General features: G+C 38.9%; 1 protein-coding gene across 7 annotated transcripts in view; it reads right to left on the bottom strand.

Annotated features, from left to right (window-relative positions):
- The window catches only part of SRGAP1 (SLIT-ROBO Rho GTPase activating protein 1), a 244,138-nt gene that overhangs the window by 51,800 nt on the left and 169,054 nt on the right, over positions 1–23,284 (bottom strand). For 6 of the 7 annotated variants that reach the window (XR_012078412.1, XR_012078411.1, XM_006205813.4 and 3 more), the window contains exons 7-8: positions 9,566–9,787; positions 7,481–7,582 (exon numbers count right to left, since the gene is read on the bottom strand). Coding sequence is in view for 5 of the 7 variants with exons in the window: in XM_006205813.4 (XP_006205875.1) it covers positions 7,481–7,582; positions 9,566–9,787 (324 nt within the window). In the remaining 2 variants the exon portion in view is untranslated. The remainder of the gene's footprint in view (positions 1–7,480; positions 7,583–9,565; positions 9,788–23,284) is intronic. The other variant, XM_072973006.1, reaches the window with a different exon arrangement.

Below are 23,284 nucleotides of genomic sequence, written 5' to 3'. Positions count from 1 at the left end.
CAGACTCAGCTATAGTTCTGTTTGGCTTTGGTCCTGCTACCAGCACTATCTGCCAAGAGGCCCAGGGGGAGTCACACCCACTTGTGTCCCAGGTAAGAGGCCAGCTAACCCTGATCCTAGCTGTGGACCCTGTAGGAGCCCATGAAGCAGTTCCAATTCACTCATAATCTGTGTACTTGTATTGAAGGGTATGTTCACAAATACCAGGCTTGCCTGACTTTTGAACAAAATCCAGTCTCAGCAATGACACAACTTAATCTGAAGAAGAGCACATCACCATGGCCCAGAGCTCCTCAACATCTCTGCTGCAGCCCCCTGTCTCAGAAAGCCTGTTTTCCTGCAGCCTGTCTGGACTCTGAATTCATGACCCACATGGGTGGACCTTTCCCTAAGAGTGGTCTGAGGGGCACGATCCCAAATCCATGTCTCACAAGCACCTACACCGCACTGTTTGGAGGACCCTGTTTTCTATCTCCAGTGGGAGTGCCTTAAGCTCATGGACAACTGATTAACTAGCCCAGTGCCTGGAACACAGCAGAGTCTCATCACAGCTGTGAAAATGAACTGAACGAATGGTGGAAGTTGAAGTCATCTTCCTTCCAAATCGACAGACGCCAGAGAAATGCTCGGCACACACCAACAATGTGTGGTTTCTCTGCTGACGGTTCTCCTGGGCCAGGCCTTCCCTTTCAGGATAGCCTGTCCCATCAATCACTTCTAGATCCTTTCTAGAAAGTCTCCTCATTCCTCTTGGTATTCCTCTGGATCAAGGCCCTGCCTTCGGCAAGTGAAAGCTTATTTTGAAACAAAACACATACAGCTTCTAAAAATATGTGTTTTCAGTGAAAAACAGTTGGTCCTGTTTTCCACTGTGGCCAAGATGGTGCCATCATTTAAGGGAAAAATGGCAATTATCTTTTACTTAGGCTTTATTGCCAATCTCATCAGGAGAAGGTTTCATGCAGGTAAGAAACACTTAAATAAGCAAAAATAAAATTAAAGCCACAGAGAGATCAGATACAGCAATGATTAAGTGGTTATAAAGCTTCACATCTTATTTTTCAAAAAAGTCTTAGAAAATGTAACAACTGCCCATAAAGTTTTGATCAATGATGTACATGACTTGAGATTCTACCGGAGTTATTGGTAGCATGGGAAATCTGAGGAGGAAATGTGATTTTTCTACCCTAGAAGTATAAGCAGGTAGTATAGGGGGTCTCCAGAGAAAGAGAACCAGGCATGGCTTTCTTGACATAACGGAAGCCATTTTGGTCTAAGCCATTTTGGGATCTAAGCCTGGCCGCAATGCTTGTCCTTGAATAGGTCTTAGTAATGAATGATCTAAGGGAAAAAAAGAATGCAGAACAGAGAAAAGGCAGTCAAACAATAGTACAGTGTTAAAGCAAAGCCCTATTTCCTCCTCAGAGGATATACATAATAACATATCTTTGAGTTCTGCAGGAACTAAGTAAGGTCCCACCCAGGTGGAGGACAGAAGGATGATGCTGACGCCCCAGAGTTCAATCAACTAAAGGTTGGACTCTGTCGATCTTTGCTCCCAATTCTATGCTGAATTATCCTCTGAAAAAGCCCATTCATGAATATGCATATACTCTGAGCTTAAAACTTCCCCAGTTTTGCTGTTGGGGAGACACCATTTGGGGAAAGATCCCCGGTGTTATCCTTACTTGCTGCAATTAATAATAAATCCTTCCTTCCCCCGCACTTTGGCTAGGTTGTGTCTTTTGGCTTGATATCCACCAGGAGGCGAACCCAGTTTTTGGGTAACAGAACCAACTTTCATTTACTTCTCTCAATTACCCACGCCATGAAAATTATCTCACGTTTGCCTACAATTTGGTTCACTACTGTTGAAGATATCCTGTGTAAGGAATGTATTTTGGAAACAGTCTGTGAAATACTCCCTTGTAAACTATTGGTGAAAGATTTCAAATGGTGCTAGGAAAATGTATATGTTCATTAAACATTGCTGCAAATTAACTGAAGAATTACAAACTGCTCTCTTTTCTATTCCCTTTGATGGATAAATCCAGTATAACTTTAGAGACACTAGTTGTTTCATATGAGAGGAGGTTACACTCATAGAACACAAGTGACATGTTTATGAAAGCTCTATTTTCTGGACTAGATATTACGACAAGTGGTCTGAAAATGGGGCAAACTACTTAAAAGTGAGGTTTTCCTAAAAAAGAAAGGTCTAATTGCTTTACTTACACAATTCACTTTACTTTTCTTTGGCTTTGTATAGACAGAGGAATGAGGAACACTAAGGAACGGTAAACGCAGATTATGGGGAATTACTCCAGAGGCTAGCTTGGAAAGAATGAAACCAGAGGAATGACCCACAACTAGGAATTCATTCCTATGACAAAGGTTAAAAGTAAACCCTTTCCTTCTTCCTTCCTTCCCTCCCTTCTAGTTTTACTGAGATTAACTGGCAGATAGCACTGTATAAGTTTAAGGTAAACAGCATAATGATCTTGAGATAGGAAGGAAGGGGGCAGGGCACAGCCATTCAAGAAACAACACAGCCGTTAACACCAAGGTGGCGGAAGATTCAACTTCCAACAGGCCTTGAGGTCCAAGACGGTGGGAGATTTGACTTCCAGCCGATCTTGGGCTTGTTACACTCTCACTGTAATACATTATTAGCATGGCACGCCCACAGGTCCCGTGACAGTTCCAAGGCTGACCGTGAGAGGGCAAAAAGTGGGCGGTAGCCCAATTCCTGAGAATCCCAGCCCCTTCCACAAAGTAGTAGAAACAGTCCTCCCACTTGTTAGCATATGAAGTTACCCAGCCCATTAAAAACTAGCAACACCACACCTCCTGGCCTCTTGCTCCCTCAACTTCTGAGATGGCCCGCACTCTGTCTGTGGAGTGTGTATCTCTCTGAATAAATTTACCTTTACTCAACTGTGGCTCGCTGTTGATCTTTCCTGTGGAAAGCCAAGGACCTACACTTGGCGGGGCATGTCCCAGGGACTCAACCATTCTCTCGCCCCACATTCTTTTTCCTGTATCAGTCTGACTTACATATAGCACGAAATGACTATGATAAGTTTAGCGAACATCCATCATCTCATATTGATACAAAGGAAAAAAAAGAAAACAGGATTTACTCTCTTAACAAACTGCATACATAATACATAGAGGTGTTAATTATATTAATCATGTTGTACATTACATCCCTAGTAATAATTTATCCTATAACTGGAAGCTTGTAGCATTTTTACCATCTTCAACCAATTCCCCCTCTCCCCACCCCCTCTCTTTTTTGATAAGTTTGTCTGGTTTTGAAGTATAATTGATCCAGACACCATGTTAGTTCCTGGTGTACATTTGATATTTCTATACATTACAAAATGATCACCATCTGTCACGTATCACAAAGATATTATGTAATTTCTGACTATATTCCTCATTCTGTACATTTCATTCTTGTGATTCATTTATTTTGTAACTGGAAGTTTGTATCTCTTAACCTCCCTCACATATTTCACTCGAACAATAAACTTGGAGAAACTGGACAAGGCTGTGTACCATTAGGTTGGAAAGAGTCTGGAAAATGTTTATAGTGAGAAAGGTATAAATGATCATTTAGATTTAGGTTACTTTCAAGATGTTGCCTTAAAAAGCAATGTTTATTAATGTTGCACTTCAGAGTTTCAGTAAAAAGTTACGCTTTTAAATAAAAAAAGGAAAACAAAAAAATTGGGAATAGAGTTAGTTGTGTGGGCAGCAGGCTCTGCTCTAATGCTATGGGCACAATACACATGGGACACCAACAAATATTTGTGGACCAGCTGACTGGAAGTGGGAACTGTAAACTTACAGTGTAATGGAACTGAAAGCTCGTTTAAAAATGTTTAACAGGCAAATGTAAAGTTGTGAAGTGACAATAAATGGCAGAATCCATTATGAATTTGCGTCAACCACAGATTTAATCAAGCCCTTCTCACACCTTTACTTTCAGGTTTTACTACTTGTGAGTATACTGGGGCTGTTTCACAAATGCTTACTGCTCTCTTTTCTTTGTTTTAAGGCAGGTGCTGCCAACTCAAATAATCTTCCAGGGCCAGGCAAGTAATGAACATAGGCAAGTGGGCTGGGTGGGGAGCATGGCAAACAGGAAGCATATGCTCTGTGCTGAAGGGGAGTATGTACTGCTCAGCTTAAGCCAGTTATTGGCCTTCGGAAATGCAGGTCTAGCACGATAAAATCTTTTAATTTTTTAGAAGTTGGATATCCATATTTTTATGCAAAACTTCCAATTATTATTTTTTAAATTTATTTTTATTTTTTGGGGGGGTAATTAGATTTATTTATTTATGTATGTATGTACGTCTGTATGTATGTTTACAGGAGGTACTGGGGATTGAATCCAGGACCTTGTTTGTGCATGCTAAGCATGCACTCTACTGCTTGAGCTATACCCTCCCCCCAAAACTTCCAATTATTTAATAACGATAATTAAAAAAAGAAATCAAGCATTGTGGACCAAACAAAATTTCTCTGTGGCCAGACACAGTCTATAAGCTCTTAGCATGGAAACTTCCTTTGAAGAAGGCCTCCTACAGTTTTAAGTGGTGCCCTTTATTTTTCCCTATCTATCTATCTATCTATCTATCTATCTATCTATCTATAAATGGAGGTACTGGGGATTGAACTCAGGATCCTGTGCATGCTAAGCACATACTCTACCACTGAGCTATACCCTCCCTCCATTTATAGTTGTCCAAGATTTGGTGAAAAGGTTCATGTTCTATTTAGCTGCTCAATCCCCATTTCTGTAAGCTTGGATGAAATTCTCCCTCAACTCTAATCTTTTCACTGGGCAGTCATCATTATTTTTAGTTAACTAAACTCTTTCCAGTAAATTTTGGGCTTTACAAGTATATACAAGTTTGGGCAGAGGAAGAATTACATATGTGTTTCTTTATTTGAATATTGTGGTTTGATACCAAGGTGTCAGTTTTCTGCCCGCCTATCAGGCAAATTCCTTATTTACGGCGGAGAAAAGTGCTACACAGGGACCCCAAGTCAGCAACGGTTGCTGATGTTGTTCCCAAGTTAGGTCCCTTATTTTTCACACTGCATAAACGGCTTGTTGTAGACTGCTCCTCGCACTGGACAGATGCTAACTGTGACTTATTCATCTCTGTATTTTCCACACCTGGCAAAACACGTGGAATGTAGAAATCGCTTGATAAATATTTATTGTCCCGAAATGAACAGACCTACAGCATCGAAACTCTTTAAATTGCCTCTTGATACCTCTCGTCATATGATTTCAGCTTCGCCTGGGTGATAACCAAACTGCTCTCTTCTCTAACCTAGAAACATACTGAAACATCTCTCCCTCTTTCCACATCTATGGAAATCTACTGGCTGTCACAAATCCAATTTAAATCTTACTTTCATCGGCTACAGTGAATTGGTTCCAAATCCAAGAATCATAAACCACTTCTCATGTTCACAAGAAACATCAGGACCATGCAGTTCATTTGTTTCTACAGTAAATTTGGAAAAATTAATCCTCAGAAAGCACTGTCTGCCTCTATCAGTTTATAAAGACACTTTATGCCCAAAGGGATGTGCACACTAAGGTCACAAACCCAGAGGGCTGCGGGGGCCAGACAGGCAACATAAACGGAGCAGGCCAATGTAAGAAAATCAGGAGCTGAATGACTATGGCGAAGTGGAATTCAAGTATCCCCGCCTTTCCCTTCACGAGGCCACACAGAGCCAGAGTTGCCAGACTTCCACATTTTTAACAGGTCCAAACTGTGGGAGCCAAACAAAACAGGCTTGTGGGCTGCCAGCTTTGACCTTGTGTATAAAACAGTGTTTTCCTAGAGTTTGGAGACTGTTTCCCAATAAAACCACGAGAGTATATGCATGAGAAAAAAATTGGAAGTCACTAGGCAAACAAACCGAGGGTCTAACAGGATCCAGTAAACTGCATTAGGTGAGTGTTTTGTGATGCCCTGCCAAAACTCTAAGCTCTAAAAACACCTCAAGGAGAGCAACAGCTTTCCCTTGGAAAGGCTCATTAGTGGGACTTTACACAGAGACTGAAGCCTTAATCACACTGGTCGCATCTTAAATACACATGTTTGAATAAGGGGTGGTTTGGTTCTTCTAGAAAGAACAGAAAGCAGAAAGGCTGCAACGGGTTCTGACCGAACTATACAGGTCTAGAAACACAGCACTCTTTCTCAACAGGAACACACACACATTCACACGGGTCAAAACATCTCAGTGGGATTAGAACAAAAGAGGGTATTAAAGTGAATTTTGGTCATTTGTTTTATCAAGAGTTAACTGTTGTTTTTTCCTTTCTGTCCCACATTCCTTCCTTTTGGAAAGTGTTTGCCTCTAGAAATATATATTTCCTTTGGGGCTGTCAATCAAACGGTTCTATGAATGGACACAAAACCTAGGCTGGCCAATGACAGAATCTCATTTCCTGGATGTCATGGTTGGTCCAGAAGTAGGCGTGACTTAAGTCAGGACAATGAAACATCCCATTTCAGAGTTCAGGATGCTGGAATGGGGTGAGATAGTCAAGCTATAGGGACCACGCGGTCCTCGATCTTCCAATGCAGTGGGCAGGGGGAGACCTCCTACCAACATACATGAAGATATCACTTCGAAGTGATGAAGAGAGAGGTTCCTGATGATATTGTGTGGACACAGGGCCAATCACCACAGAGCCGACTGCAAATACTGACAGTAAGTGAACTTTCTGACTCAACTAAGTTTGATTTGGGTTCCTATAAATTATAGTTGAGAGCCTTGACTAATACAATAAATATCTGTGGTTCATAGTTTCATTTAAGGAGAACATGGATCCAATTAAATTAATTTCAGAAACAGGCAGCTGAATTGTACGACTACTTTCTGGCTCAACATATATTTAAATTCACATGTTACATTCTGTCCATTGAAATCTATTAATGTCAGCAAATAAACAGTTTAATACTTCCATTCAAGTACTATTTCAAAATATGAGTTTTGTACCACTGAACGCCAGCAGTGCCGTACTCATTACCAAAAATCTAGAGAACACAAAGAAGCATTAAAAAAAAAGTACTAATGTCAAAAGTTAGGGTTAAATGAATGTGTCAGTCAGAAGTTTCATTCCACACATTCATGTATGTTCTTGGACACCCATGTTGAATTTGGTAATCTATGGGAAATACTTTCAGTATTTAAGAATTTATGAATAAAAGGTGTATTTACAGGTGTATGCGGCAAATCTCTGGTACAGCATTCATTCATTAAAGAACCTTTGCATTTATCCTCTATAAGCAGTATTTTAGGAACCCTGATCTAGTTGAAAATACATGATGAAGTGACTACAGTTACAATGTTAACTTGCCCAGGTCATGTGAAAATGTCTTCCAGTCTACATTAGAATTCAGAGTATTTGTGGGGCAGAGAGCGTGCTCACCTCCTCGTTCTCGATTTTGAGTGTGGCCAGTCGGGACTGCAGCTGCTGGTACCTGAGCATGAGCTCCGCCTGGACCGGCTGCTGCGCGCTGACCTGACACACCTGATGGGGAATCAGAAACCACGGTCACAACAGGGCGCCGTCCAGCCAGCCTCCAGAGGCACGGTTCTCCTATTTAAAGGCTGCGTGAATCCCACGGATCCCCTCAAGATTCCAACCACATATTTTACTTTTAACTGCTGCTTCAAAACTTCAGTTTTAAATGTGAACTTGTTACTTAAGTGGCAAGAGCAGAATGCAGCTGCCTGGCCTGGAGGTAACTGGGAAGAGGGCAGCGGTAGGAAGCACCCCTGTAAGAATGCGGCAGTTGCCGGAACTCTGATGCTGCCGGCTCACTCGTGGAATTCTGAACGACCACCGGGCGGGGCAGAGTGGGACGGGTGATCCAAGCGCACCGTCGCGCAGGCACAAGCAGGGCAGCAGAGCCTGCTGGTCACAGTCAGCCGGGTGCCTGTAAGTCACTAAGCCTGTTTCCTTACCTGTAAAATGGGGATAGTAAAAGCTCCTACACCGTAAGGCTGGTGCGGGGATGAAACGACACGATGCCCATAAAGCACCTAGAACACTGCCTGGCAGGTAGTGAGAACTCAAAAAAAGTGAGTAACTATTTTAATATCTTTCAACCACGCTTGTCTTGCCAATGTCAGCCAAATCATGTGACAGACCACGAAACTGAAGAGGCCACTTGTCTTAGGCTTTGGTAGAATGATACTTCGGTCATGATCCCAATTATGGAAAGGTCCAAATTAGAGCCTTTTAACTATTTTAAAATCACACCAGAAACAAACAATTTCTCCTCATCTTCCTTGTCAGAGAAATGGTCTTGACAAGTGGGGGTTTCCTTTTATGAAGTCTCTAAAACATCACAGAGATGACTGCTTCCTGGCGGAACTGGCCATAAAACAGGGTAGCAGACTTGCTTTATTAAAATAATAATAGCACCCCCCAAAAGTAAAAACTATTAACCCAATTGAAATCACTCATCTGTGACATTGTATCATTCTGTGTTTAACGTACCTATAACTGAAAAATTAAAACAGTAACCATTTGGTTTTAAAAACGTAACTCTGGGTGGGATAAGCCACTCCCCTGTCACATTCATGTGCTCTTGGCACAAAAACCACTTACCATTTTAAGTCAAGTAATTCACTTTATCAAATCAAGCAAAAATAAAATTGGGTTAGAAACGCATCCGGTACATACATATATATCTTATAAGTCTTAACATCAGGTGTTACAGAAAAATTACAACATCACAGAAATCTGCCATGGAAATTATAATCACATGTATTTTAAAAAACATAATGTCACCACAATAAGCTAAAATTGAGTTTTAAATCTCTGGGTGCTGTTTTGCACAGCTGGGACACAAGTGCTATGCAGCGTGCTCCACTAATTGGTTCTTCTTGTCTTTGCCTGTTCACAGACAATAAATATACCACTGAAGCTCATAAATGGTTTAAATGCATTTTTTTTCCCTTGGAAAAAACAGGACAGAAAGCTAAATTCACATATATAAGGAACCTCAGATGTAACACATCATTTCTAATGTTCATTTTACCAATCTAGAGAGAACTTGAGTCTTAAAAAAATGCTGTGTATCTTTTCTCCTCTCTTCCGTTTTCCTGCCATTTATAATCATTTTTCTTTATGAGGATCTTTCAATCAGGATGATAAAAAGTTTTCTGATAGATTCTACTGGGCCAGCAAAATGTTTTGTCTTGAACTTAAATTTGAATGTCTTGATGTAGAGGAAGAACTCTTACACCACCCTGCAACAGTTTAATGCTTACACTCAAGAGAGTTTGCACCTCTGTCTCTTTGGCCTCTAGAGGCACTGGGGTGTTTGACTCTTGCTTTAAAAGGTGCTAGTGGCTGGTCTTAGCAGAGTATTATGCTAAGATCTCATGCAAAGGCAGGAGTGAGAAAACGACTGGGAATTCTTACAAGTGCTGGGTACAACAGGTGGAGAGTAACGTATGTGAAGAAGACAATCCAGGAGTTTTAAAATAATCAGTTACTGACCTCATCACCCATGTGAGACTGAAACTCAAACTTCATTGGCGGACAGAATGCAGCAGGGTACATCTCCATGAACCTCTGCTTATCACTCCTGGGCTCCAAATTGTCAACTGCATTCTCAATAATGTCTAAGCCTTCATGTCTGGAGGTTTCAAGGTTATACTCTGCAGAGAGATACGTTCTCAGGGCTCTGTTCAGACTTGCATGGTAGCCAAGATCACAGCACTTAAAAAATAAAAGAACACCATACACAAAAATTAACTCAAAATGCATCAAAGACCTAAATATGACAGCTAGAACTATAAAATTTTTAGGAGTAAACTTTCATGATCTTGCATTCCGCACGGATTTCTTGGATATGATATCAAAAGCACAAGCAACAAAAGAAAAAATAAATTAGGTTTCACCAAATTTGAAGACTTCTGTGCTTCAAAGGGAACAAGCAAGTTAAAAGATAACCCACTTAATGGGAAAAATATTTTGCAAATCATGCAATCTGCTAAGAAATTTGTATCTAGAATATATAAAGAATCCTCACCACTCAATAAAAAGACAAATAGCCCAACTGAAAAATGAGCAATGGATCTGCTAGGTATTTCTCAAAAAAATATATACAAGTGGCCAACGAGCACATACAAAGATGCTCAACATTGTTAGTCATCAGGGAGACACAAGTCAAAACCACGACGAGTTATCACTAGGATGGCTACGATCACAAAGACAGATAACTACAACGACTGGGGAGGATGTGGAGAAACTGGAACCCTCATACATTGCTGATGGGAATGTAAAATGCTGCAGCCACATACAAAGAGTCTGGCAGTTTGTCAAAAGGTTCAACACAGAGTTAACATATAGCTTGGCCATTCCACTCCTATGTATGTATATAAGAGAAATGAAAACATTTTTTTACACAAAAACTTGTACATAAATGTTTACAGCAGCATTATTAATAACTGAAAACTGGAAGGCACCTAAATATCCATCAATAAATGGATAAAGGAAATAAAACATTCAGCCATAAAAAGAAATGAAGTACTGATACATGTTACAACAAAGATCCGTCTGGAAACATTCTGCTAAGTAAAAGAAGCCAGTTATAAGAGACAACATATTGTATGATTCCATTTATATGCAATGTCCAGAATAGGCAAATTTATAGAGATAGAAGGTAGACTAGCAGTTACCTAGGGCAGGGGATGAAGAATTGGAGAGTGAGGTTAAGCGGACCAGGATTCCTTTTTGTAGTAACGAAAATGTTCTAAAATTATGGCTATGTGTATACAACTCTGTGAATATGATAAAAGCCAATTGTGGATTTTTAATGAGTGAACTGTATGGTATGTGACTAATATCCCAATAAAGCTATTAAAAAATAAAAGCAAAATCAAACACTGAAAGGAAATGATAAAACAGCATTCAAGTTCGTTCATGCGTACTGAGAGTGACACAGCGATTTACTGAAATCCTTCTATGATGCAAACATAGTAACTGTAATATTTTGATACTTGTATCATTTACTGAGGACAATACCCTGTACTGTTTCAGAACTGAGAACAGGTTTGGATCTGCCAAAATAGTCCAGGAATGCCTTCCCTATCTCTAGAATAAAATTTTTAAACGAGAAATGATTGCCAAAGACCTTTAACTAGAGATAGAATTTTGCTTAGTATTCATAGGAATATAAAACGGCTCTAGACTTCTAGAATCTAGTGCACTACCTTTAACTTGTATTTTTTTTTTCATATTGCATTCTAAGAGAATATAATTTGAAAAAGAATGTGACTCTAGATATGGGTCAGTTACAAATTACTGACAGAATTTTTAATCTGTACAGAAAGCAATATAAATCTCTTAAAGAGGAAACAAGTGGTTTTAAAGGTACCAAATGAGGCCATCCCTATATTGTTCTAATGAAGCTCAATCAATTCAATTTGATCCAATTCAACTCACTAACTGGCCATCTACAGATGCCTGGGAATTTGCCAGGCTCCAGGAGTATGAAGCCTGGAAATAAAATATAACCTCCATTCTCAACAAATTCAAGTATAAGCTGTTCATTAGTTTGCTACTACAAGAGTAATAAAGGGCCACGGAGAACGCAAACTGTTTAATGTTTTAAGAAGGAACAAAACCACTCACTCAGCTGTCCTTAGAAATGCCAGCACATTTAATTTCACCCTCACACTCCAATTTCAGAATGTTTAAACTTGGGATTTTTACATAAACATATTCTAAAATCCTGTTTTTTCAAAGTGTGGTCTGGGGACTAGCAGAAATCAGCTGGAGCTTCTTAGAAATGCATACTCGTGGGCCCTACTCCTGATTCTAATAAATAAGAACCTGAAGTTAAAAAAAAAATCCGGGGTGGGGTTGTGGGGTGTCTAGCTCAGCGGTAGAGTGCATGCTTAGCATGCACGAGGTCGTGGGTTCAATCCCCAGTACCTCCACTAAGAAAAAATGAGGAAAAAAGAAAGAAACTCCACAGGTGTGGAGTTTGAGAAGCACGGCACTAAAATAATCTCATAAAAGGGTCTTGAATCTTGTCCTTTCTCCAAGCAGGCCAGAGAATCGACCTGATTAAAGAATGCTTAATTGTTCTACTGTACAGCACAGGAAACTATATTCAGTATCTTGTAGTAACCTATAGTGAAGAAGAATATGAAAAGGAATGGATGTGTGTACATGTATGACTGAAACATTGTGCTGTACACCAGAAATTGACACAGCATTGTAAATTGCCTATACTTCAAAAAAGAAAAAAGGCATAAAACTGGAAAAAAGAACACTTGATTCAAAAAGAGCAGGAAGTAGCTGTTACATCACAACTACAAATACCAGCAAAACACAGTTGTAAAATGCAGCAGTCTCCACATTAGTACATTTCCAGTGCAATCAGCTTCACCCAAATATAGGAAATGATTTTCAGTTAATTAGAAGATTCTCGGCTCAGATGAGCCAAGTTCTCTCTCATTCCTCTAACTACTCAGAATCCATAATGGTTCTGTGTAGCAGTTTTATACACATCAGAGGGACTGAAAAAGTATTCTTTCAGCAACACCTCATCTTACAAAAACATGAATTTGTAAAGGAAACGGCCTCCTTTCTTTGAGATGTACCAGTGCTTCAAAACACCCTACTATTCTGAAAGAAGGCAGACTCAACTTGAGTCTAATGAAGCAGATCACACAAGCTGCTTTACTTTATGAGAACGGATCCCAACGGGACTTAACAGAAAATGGATATTGAGAGGAAAGAAACAACCCAGAGAAAAGCCTTTTCTCCCCGCTACAAAAACCAAGTCTCTTTTCAACTTAAAAGAGAAAGGGAAAAAGAATGAAGAAAAAAGAAAAAGAAAGACTATTCAACCCCAACTATCCACTTGAATTACAGCTCTGAAAATTAGATACTGAATTTTCATTATTCCCAGACTTAAACAGTTCACTCCTAAAATTTCTAAGTGTGGCTTCTTTGGGGAGTAAATACCAGGATTCCAAAAGTACTGGTGCATGTTTCCACACCCAGTTCAGCCAGGCAAATTTAGTGGGTCTGGTCCCAGTAAGACTCCCCTGATTTCACTGTAGTTTCCTAGTAATTTGAGGATAACCATGCATATGGCTTAGTATCAACCCAGGGGCCTCCCCGGGGTATCTTCTGGGCTTGGAGTACTTCGGAGATTTCTGTGATGAGCCTGGATGGAAAATTTCCTTCTCTAACTCCTACCAGTACTTTTCAGTCTGTGAGTTCCTTTAACTGGCGTGACATTGTTGCTTGTGATATGCAGTGTTTTCTACACTCCAGGCTTTCTAAGCATCCTAAACTTTCCAAGAAACAAGAAACAGGAATAAAATTCGTATTCGAGGTCTCCTGAGACAGCACAACCTGTCACAATCATCTTTTTTTTTTTCCAAACTGGAAGCTAAAACGACACTGGATATGTTAAGATTCAAGATACTTGGTTTAAAAGGCCTCAAGTAATTCTATGGAGCTTATGAATTATTAATGACGATATGAAAAGCCAGCTTCTGCACAAATTATTGAATTATAACCCGAGTGCATTTAATGATGAAGATACATAAGAAACCAATAAAATACCTTATGGAAAAAAACAGTGTTGTTCGGATAGATAAAAAACCCTGAATGGATATATAAAATTACGGATTAAAATGGGGAAGGGAAGACTGTTGGAAGCCAAAGGGTATATATACATTTTAAAGTATCCTAAGAGCTGCCAAGATAGGTTCCACAAGGTATTAGTCTAAATCGCCACAGTAAGGCTGATTTCCTTAGGCAAAAGGGTTGCAAATTCTATCAAAAATGAAGACGAAATCTAGGTACTGAGGACTGACATACTTAACTCTTGTTCCAACAGCTGAGAGGTCGATTCAAGTATATGGTGGGTATAATGTCACATATAACTGGATCATGGTTATTCAGGGAGATAATTGTTTTGAAATAGACTTTATGACATGAGAAGCCGTAGTGTAGGGCGGAAGTTTGGACTTAGATGGGATTATTACCATAATGGAACTCTATGGGAAACAAGTCCTATCCGTAAGTTTCCAGAACAGTAACAGCCCATGTTATTTTCAGGGCAGCCCAGGAAGTGGCTGGAGGGCAGCCCCAAGCCCATGTGTGACTCCGGAATCAAGCAGTAGTCATGAGAATGAAGAGGGACAGAACTCCTGCGACGTATTCTATCTTAACTTCAACACTCTTGCTTCGGCCTGAGAAGTTTCCATGCTCTCTTCTTGTGGGGCCCCTCTCTGGCTCTTATAAGCTTGGCTTTGGCCATTCCAGAACCATGGGTATTGGGTAAAGACTTGGTCTACCCCTTTGTTTTGAGTTTCTCTGAAAAAATAGTACAACTCAAGCGAACAAACTGCAAAAACAGCTTTCACAAGACCATGGATGGCTTTCACAAGGGCCAAAAACAACTACGTTTGGAGCTTTTACAGCAGATGTCAAATGAAGAAGTTGATTTCTTCTACATAAGAATCTCTGCCCTTCCCTAGTTTCCTCTCTAGCTATTCAGTACTTCACCCTGGAAACAACACATTTTGTGAGAGTCAGGGATCTGGTGGGACTGAACTGGGTATCTAAACTGTAGGCAACTCTTACAGGCCTGCTTTCATGTCTGGGCTCCTGATGGTTCATAAAGGGCTGACAGTTTAATTTTTGCTGCTGTTTTAACAGCTGTAGCCAAGCATTTAGTAAAACCTGTTCTGAGTTTCTCTTCAGCAATGAAAAGGTCAAAATGGTACATCTGTGTGATAGGAATGGATACAAAGTAGGGAACAGAAGAGGGAGAGCGGACGTTGCAGATGCCCAGCCAATGAGAAGGCTGAACCATCATCTGTTGCCTAATACAGACGGCTCCCACCCAATCATTTCTTTCAGAGGAGCTGCTGCTAGACTAGTCTTCCCCCAGGCCAAATCTCTATGACTGCCCTGAGTCAAATTACAGGAGAGAAGAGAGAACAAAGCAAGCAAGCCTCCATCAATACAGGTCGGGGGGTACACGGGAGAAAACAGAGGGACAGGGCGTGCAGGAGGAGAGGGAGCTGCTCTTTTGTACAGGCAGCTGGATGCACAGGAATGAAAGGAAGGAATGAGTCTTGTAAAGTTCTGGGAGAAAGAGTCTTCTGGACAACAGCAGAACGGCCCCAGGCAAGAAAAAGCTTAATGAGTCTGGGTAACAGAAAGGCCAATGCACCTGAAGCATGGTGACTAAGGGCAAAGCTGGAGGAGATGACACTGAGTGGCAGGTGAGTGGCAGTTCACATAGGGTCCTGGTGAATAGTTTGGGTTTTATTCTAATGAAGAGGTTTAAATAGGGATTACAGGTCTGATTTATAAAACTTTAAAAAATACTTTGGCTGCTTGGGATGAGAATGAATAAATTCTTGACCAGAAGCTCTCAGGGGTAAATTGGGAGATATAAGTGCAGGCAGGAGATGAAGAGGCTTTGTCTAGGAGACTGAGTGCAGACAATGAGAAATAGTCAGGTTTGAGAAATTCTGGAGGAAGGGATGGTAAGATGTGCTGATACATTTGTATGTGAGCAATGAGAGAACTGGGCTTTTGGCTTGTGCAACGGGGTGGAAAGTGGTGCCATTTTCTGAGGTGTGAAAAATGGGTAAGAAAAAGCTGTTACATGTGTGGAGGAAGAGGAGGATGATAGGGCCAAATGTTCAAGATGCCTACAGACATCTGGTCAGAAACGCCAACAGGCAGTGGATATGAAAATCTGAAGCCCAGGAAGATGATCAAGGCAAAATTTAGGAACCACTGGATAGTATTGAAGGCAAAGGACCAAGAGAAAGAAACCCAAGGATCATGCTTGAGGATGATCATCCATTCAGAGGTAAAGCCAGGATGGGAGAGCGAGCTCTGGAGACAGAAAGCACAGCCTTTGCAGCAGGTGGAAACCACACGGATGCAGTTTCTTTATCAAAGGGCCATTTTCTCTCCATTGGAAGGAACTTTTAAAGTCATTTACTCTAGTCCTCCAACTCACTTCAATTTTTAAATACCCTTTCTTTCACAAAGAGATAAAAACATGCATAAATCAGTTTACATGATAATTACACTCTGCTAACCCGTTTAACGTGACTGCTCCATAACCTTCCTGATAAGAGTTCAGGCCTAATGGGGACAAAAATATTAAAATTTGGCAGGTATGGATAAAGCTGAATACTTATTAAGTAGTCGGGGGGGGGCAAGTCAAACTAATTAAGAAAAATCTGAACTCTGAATAAGTTACTTTTTAATTAAACACATGTGCCTAGCGACAAAAGGGTAAGACTAAAAGCTTTAGGACAGCTGATTATTTAGAAATGATAAAATAAACATGGCATGCGGTATATGACATAATCTAATTTCAATCTCATTCTGTAGAAACAGCTAATAAAAAACATATGACAGAAATCTCTACCAAGAAAATCCCCTTGGAGTAGGGGATTGTTCTATGTCAGCATTCCATAATAGTAATACAGATTCATCCTTCAAGCTTCAAAGTGACATGCAAACTTTTACAAGAAGTAACTGAAGACTGAAACTGTACTATAACGATGACAAGTACTTTATTATTATGAGGCAGGTGCTCGGGGACAAGGCACTGATAGGGTGTTCCTGTTGAGGATTTTGTTTCTCTGACTGCTTTTTGAGGGTGGGTTAAGTGTGGGACTGGACTGAAACAGGTGACATTAGCAGTTCTGCAATCTTAAAGCCAGCTATTTTAAGAATTCCAGATCTACGGAGTAGTGAATATGATTATAGATCAGAAATCCCTAGCATTAGAACTTGCACTCTCTCCTCTTTTATCTTAGCAAATCATAATCACTTGAAAAATTTCAGCCGTCGCAAATATTTGTTGCCTATATGATTTTTCTTCTGGTTGTAATATATCCTAACTCTTACAGAATAATTAGTTATGGCCTCTTCTGCACTTAATGTTGGGGATATTAACAGTTGCAGATACCAAATCTATTATTTACAAAACTACAATTTATTTCCCCCTATAATTATGCCTTTAGTCTCTCAAACTGATTAATTTCTTTTGGCCAATACTTGTATTTCTTAGAATTCATATTAATTGTTTAGGATGACATAATAAAACCCTCACTGTGAAATTAACTTTGTTCACCTAATTCCAAACTAAGAGACTGTTACTCTACAAAATAAAATTTACTTAGAACTTTCTTCACAGGCAGAGAGAAGCCGTCTTGACAGCCTTCTGCTTAGGTGACACTCTGGAATAACCAACATTCAGTTCATTCTATAAAGCAGAGGTCAACCAACTATGGTATTGCCTGTGAACGAAATCCAGCCTGTGGCCTGATACGGTACATGAAGTTGGAACGCAACACAACCACTAGCTTATTTATTATCTATGGTTGCTTTTGCATTAGATTTAAGCAGGGACAGAGACCATAAGGCTCACAAAGCCTAAAATATTTATTATCTGGCCCCTTACAGAGAAAGCTTGTCAACTCCTGTTCTAAAGCATAACGACCAATGCCAATGCACTGTGAACATACACAGCTAATAGGCCCTCTCTAATACTCCTGCACATTTCAGCTCAAACAATTAGTCTGCATACTTTCAAGAGCTGACTGTATAATATTTGTGCCACTTATATTTATTATAATTTAATTAAATACTAAACATAAAATACTGAGAAAGGAGTTGATGGAAAGATTTGAGAGTAAACAAAATTGTTATCAAATTAGGCACAATTGCCAATTGTGCAAGATTGCGAAAATATTGTAAATATCCAGAATATTTTTTCTTATATATGTTTAAAAAAACCTCAAAAGTAGAAATCATAGATCATACACAATGGGTGTGGTTGCATAAAGGAAAACTGACCATTCAGAACTCTGTACAAAGAGATAAATCATAATTTAAAAATTGGCAAGTGCAAGTATATTGGTATACTTTAGATTAAAATATTTAAGGGATGGCTTTATCATTTTTTATAACTCTCTACTTTTTCTGTTTCTAAATATAAAATATGCCATACTTACAGGTAAGTGCAAAACATATATATAGTCAGCCTTCCATAGCCACAGGTTCCATATTCACAGATATAAAAGGACTCACTCACTGAAAGAACTTGAGCATCCTGGGATCTGATACTCACAGGGGTTCCTGGAACCAATTCCTGGTGGATACGAGGGACAACTGCATGCTTTTAAATACATAAAATACTGCATATATTTCAGCAGTCCCCTGAATCCCTTCCACCAATTGCAATACCTTCCTTTCTCCCTAGAGATAACTCAGTATTTGGAGTATCCAAAAATGGCTAAACCTTGTTTGGTATACTATATTCAAATATTTCCATCTGAAATAAAAGTAAATATTTGCTTAATAATTAAGCCATCACTTTCTTCACTATATTATCCAAAATAAACTTTAGAAGTCTGATTTGTAGTATTTTTAATTTGGACTTTATGAAGTTCATGTACTTAAGTTAATAAAAGTGTTGTTTTCTGTGCAGAAGTTCATCATAAAATTAATTTATTGATCACAAGGCACAATGAAGAATTTAAGATTTACTAGAAATAAATCCCAGTAGAGATCCATTTAAACCATTATTTAGAAACAGAATGCTTCCCTACATTGACAGCCATTTCTCAGAGAGAGAGAGAACCCTGCTAATTCAAACTACCATTGATAGGTAAAGGTGAAGTTTAACGTGGATAAAGACTGGAATTTTTAAATGAAAAAAAAAAAAGATTACCTCCTCTAAATCTACAGGAAACTATCAAAGTGTTCAATTATTAAAGTTTTTAGACCTGTAGTAATTAACAAAAGAGGATTGATTCCATTAAACAGGGTGTCAATGATATATATGTAAACTGATAGTCTAAAACGCCTGAAAGTATTTTCTTAAATTGCTATTCCCCTTTAATTTACATTATTAATTTGTACTTTAAGAAAGTATTCTGTTGACCAAAAGTAAATTATCGCCCAGATGTTGCTGAGTTCCAAATTTCCAATTTAATAAAATCCAAATTCAAGAGATTTTGGAATATCCATAGTTTGTTGCAAGGGAAAAAAACCTTAACTACATGATGGAGGAATCAGATCTATAACACCATAAGCTAGTGATCAATTTTAGCATTACTATTGGTGGGTTAAACAGATGTTGTTACATACTTTTTTTTTAAACTGTTGTTACATATTTACCTAAGAGGCAGTAACACCACCCATGCTGCATTCCATTGCAAAGTGTTTAACTTGAATCCATAAAGCTTTTATACAGTGTTTGCATTATAGGAAATACAAGGGATAGAGAAATGGGCTAAATAACACGACAACAAATCATCAGACAAATTGAGAAGCTGAGATTTTCTGAGAACTACTGTTTCCCCAACAACTGTTTCTTCAACAAGGGACTTGGCTGGATAAAAAAAGACTAAAGGGACACATCATGCAGATGCAATGGGTAATCCTAAATTGGGTCTAGTCTAGACACACCAGCTGAGAAACATTTTTGGGGATCACAAATGGGAATGTGGTCTGGTTATTAGATCAGATAAAAAATTTCTGAAATGGAAGGATGGAGATCAATGACTGAAAAAAGCGAGTTGAAAAGCTGTAAGTAAAATGTGATTTTATACTCTCGATCTGGTCTGGAAATTTTGTATGTTGACACAGAGGAAAAAGTCTACGTTGTAATAGTGACGATCTCACGTGGTAAGAATGTGATCATTTTATTGTTTGCTTATAGTATTTTCTAAATTTCTACAATGCGAATGTACTGCTTCTGTAATAATAAAAGACTAGTTTTAAAACAAAGTCTATGGAAAATTTATATAACTTTTTTATATCAATAGATCCATTCATCATCATCTATTACTCAAAATTTATAAAAGAGACAGATACTGAATTGAGTAGAATCCAAGGGAGGCTGGAGGTTTAAAAAAGGTCTCAACTTGAATTCTTCGATTATTTATGATGATCTGATTTAATCAAGGTACATTTAGCATCTTCCATGTCATTTTCACATACAAAATACTGTGCATTAAAATGTTGTCTTAACTTTTTTTCACTAGAGGTATCACAACTCTTCTGACAATTAGCTCAGGCTAAAACGTATTTTGCTAAATAAGCTCACAGAGCATAAAGGAGTCTAGGTGCCTTTGCATAATAATCAGTTTCTTTTTTACCAGGAAGGGTCAAGCTTAATGGTTTTTAGGATCACCACTATATATGCAAATTGGATTCCTACAAAATAAGTGGCCATTTTAGAATGTACATAGTCACACTCTGATTGCCTCAGAAGTGAGTCAACGAACATGAAGTGTCATTTTCGCTAAGAGCCCTCAATTTCTTTTTGAGTGTGACACCACCAATTGTGTATCATTTCTTTTAAAATTATTTAAGTTGTATCATTTGAGAATTGTTTACATTTTAAATTTAAGGCTGTTCTTTTTAAAAATATAGCTTTTTTAAAAAACAAAATTATCTGGCACATTTAACCATTCTTTATTTATATTTGGGTTATTTAGATCTGGAGATTAAAATGTCTGAGTTTGAAACCTACCACTTACTCATTATGTAACCTCTGGCAAGTTACCCAGAGTAGCCAAGCCTCAGGTCCTTTAGTCTATAAAATGGAGAAAATAATATTTATACCTCACAAGGTTACGGTCAGATGGGATCATGCTTAGAAACCTGCCTGTCACCGTGAGAGCTCAATAAATATCCACGACAGTGATGGCAACTCTCACATAATCCTGACATGCTCTTCTTGTCCTGTATGTCCTAATACTATCGAGGATGCTGTCCACATAGATGCCCCATGAGCATCTCAATCTTACCGTAAGTAACAGAACTGCTGCTCCCTGCCCTTTGACCTGCTTCTCTCCAGGGTCCCTATCTCAGTAAAAGGTACATTATTAACCTAGTTACTCAAGACCTGAGACTAGGAGTCATTTTCACCTTTTTTTTTTTTAAACCCACCACCTCCATTTTCTATTAGCTCTATTTTCAATAAATTTTGAATCCAATCACTTCTCACATGTCTATTGCTACCAAGCCAGGCCAAGCCAGCATCACCTCCAGCCTGGGCAACTGCAAAGGACTCTACATACAGCTCACTGTTTTCATGCTTGTCCTAGTCACCCACCTCAGTCTGTTTTCCACCCAGATGCCAGAGTGAGTCTTTAAAATGTACACCAGATGATGTCACTTCCTTTCTTAAACCCTCCAATGGCTTCACACTACACTTAGAACAAAATCTACCCCTTTCCGATGCCCAAAGGCCCCTCAGTGGTCGGGCTTCTGTCTCCCTTCTCTCCCAGCACCCTCCTCCCCACTCGCTCCTCTCCAGCCACACTGGCTTCCTTTGCTACTCCTCGAGCACCTTGAACTTGCAAAACACACCTCTGCCTCTATATCTGTCATCTCGCCAGTCCTTCAGTATGAGGGCTTCCCGCCGCATTAGTGAAATGGCTCACGTCTCCACCCAAACATCTGGCTTTTCTGACCACGCCATCAACAGAAGCACCCCCAGAGCTCTGTTTGATTTTCCTTCATAGCACTGTTCGCACTACAGTAAGTAGTATCTTATTGTTAATACTTATATACGTAATAAAGATAAATATTTAACATATAAGTATATGTAAATATTTAATATATAAGGATCTATTATACATGTGTAAATTTTATGTGGCCTATACATAAACTCCACAGAGGTAGAGATTTTGTTTTGTTCACTGCTGAATCCCCATTGTCAAGAACAGTGCTTGGTACCTTAGAGGTATTAAAGAAATACTTCTCAAGATACAGAGACTTTCCCTGTTGGTAAGTTGGCTTGGGTTTAGCCAAGTACTCCAATCACTACTAAAATTAGCCCTAAACAAAAGGAGTAAGCAGGGTTGGTACATAGAATTAGTTCTCCTACATTCCATTTATTTTGCAGAATCCTTACAGATCTAAGTTTGAAAATAGGGGTCACCAAATTATTCTTACTCAGGAAAACCAGCAGCAATCTAGCAGGAAAAAAAAATTCTTTTTATTTCAGCGGATTGCTAGAAGGAAAAAAAATGTTTTTTAAGCTTCTGTATTTAAAACAATTAAGTGATTACTTACTTGGTTGAAATATTTGTAACAAAAGAAACGAGAAAAAAAGTTTTCCCTGGTTATATTTATTACTACACGGTTCTGTATAAAGAAGTTACGATATTATGAGATAAAATTGTTTAGACTTAAACAAAAGGAAAAAGTTACATCAGAGTGTTAATGAACTAATAAAACCTTTCATAACAATTCCTAACAATTCTTTTGTAAAAAGTCCCAAACCTTGGCTCTAAAATAATAAATATGTGAGACTTAAATTTACCATAAAAATAGTCACTTTAACCTACTATATACCTAAATTATGATAGACATTAGGAGCCATAGAAAATAATTTTACATTATCATGTAACTATTGAATTCAGTCACTACAAAGCAGTATACGAGTAAAATTCCAGCAGGTAAGTCTCTGAACTTCTATCACTTTATCTATGTTTCCTTACAACACATCACTTTTTTGGACACAGGATTTCTGTCTGTTTCATCTTTGCCGTCTCCTACGAAGTTAGCACAATGACGGGGCTACTTGGTGGACCATTTCTGAATGGAAGAATGAGTGATGCTGAGGGGTAAAGTTGGGGAATGATGGCAGTAAACACTGCACAAAGGTGACAGCAGATGTCTACCTGAGAGTTCTAAATGAGCCCAGTTAGTGCTTTTTTATATTCTATCCTGTGAGGGGAAAGTATAGAGAGTTAGATAATACAAGTGGTTTCCCTGTGTTCTATTTTGCTTCACAGTATTTATCACAACTGTCATGAAGCCATCATTTGGTAACATCTGTCTTTTCTGCTTTCAATTCTAAGGGAAACAAGCTGCACGTCTATGGCTTCTCAGAGCCTCATCGTCTCACAATAGGAGGGGCCCAATACATATATTTTTGAATCAACAAATGCAGTTAGGGCTGTGCCACTGCACAGGGCCCCCTTCCGAGCTGAGTCTTCCAGGCACTCACAGCTTCGCAGAGCCTCACAATTCGTTTTTCAGTGGTTTTAGAACGCACAGTATTTCACATGCATCTTACAATTAATAGTACCTTAGCATCCTGTGTCGTTTAATTGGAAGCATTTTTCCTTTCTGAGAATTATGTAAAATGACATTGTTTTAATAAATAATGGTGTTTTAGAA

The sequence above is a fragment of the Vicugna pacos genome, chromosome 12 (assembly GCF_048564905.1).
Source record: "Vicugna pacos chromosome 12, VicPac4, whole genome shotgun sequence".
In the NCBI taxonomy this organism is placed as follows: Eukaryota; Metazoa; Chordata; class Mammalia; order Artiodactyla; family Camelidae; genus Vicugna; species Vicugna pacos.
Note: the sequence above shows the minus strand (reverse complement) of the source record. Positions and strands in the feature narration are given on the sequence as shown.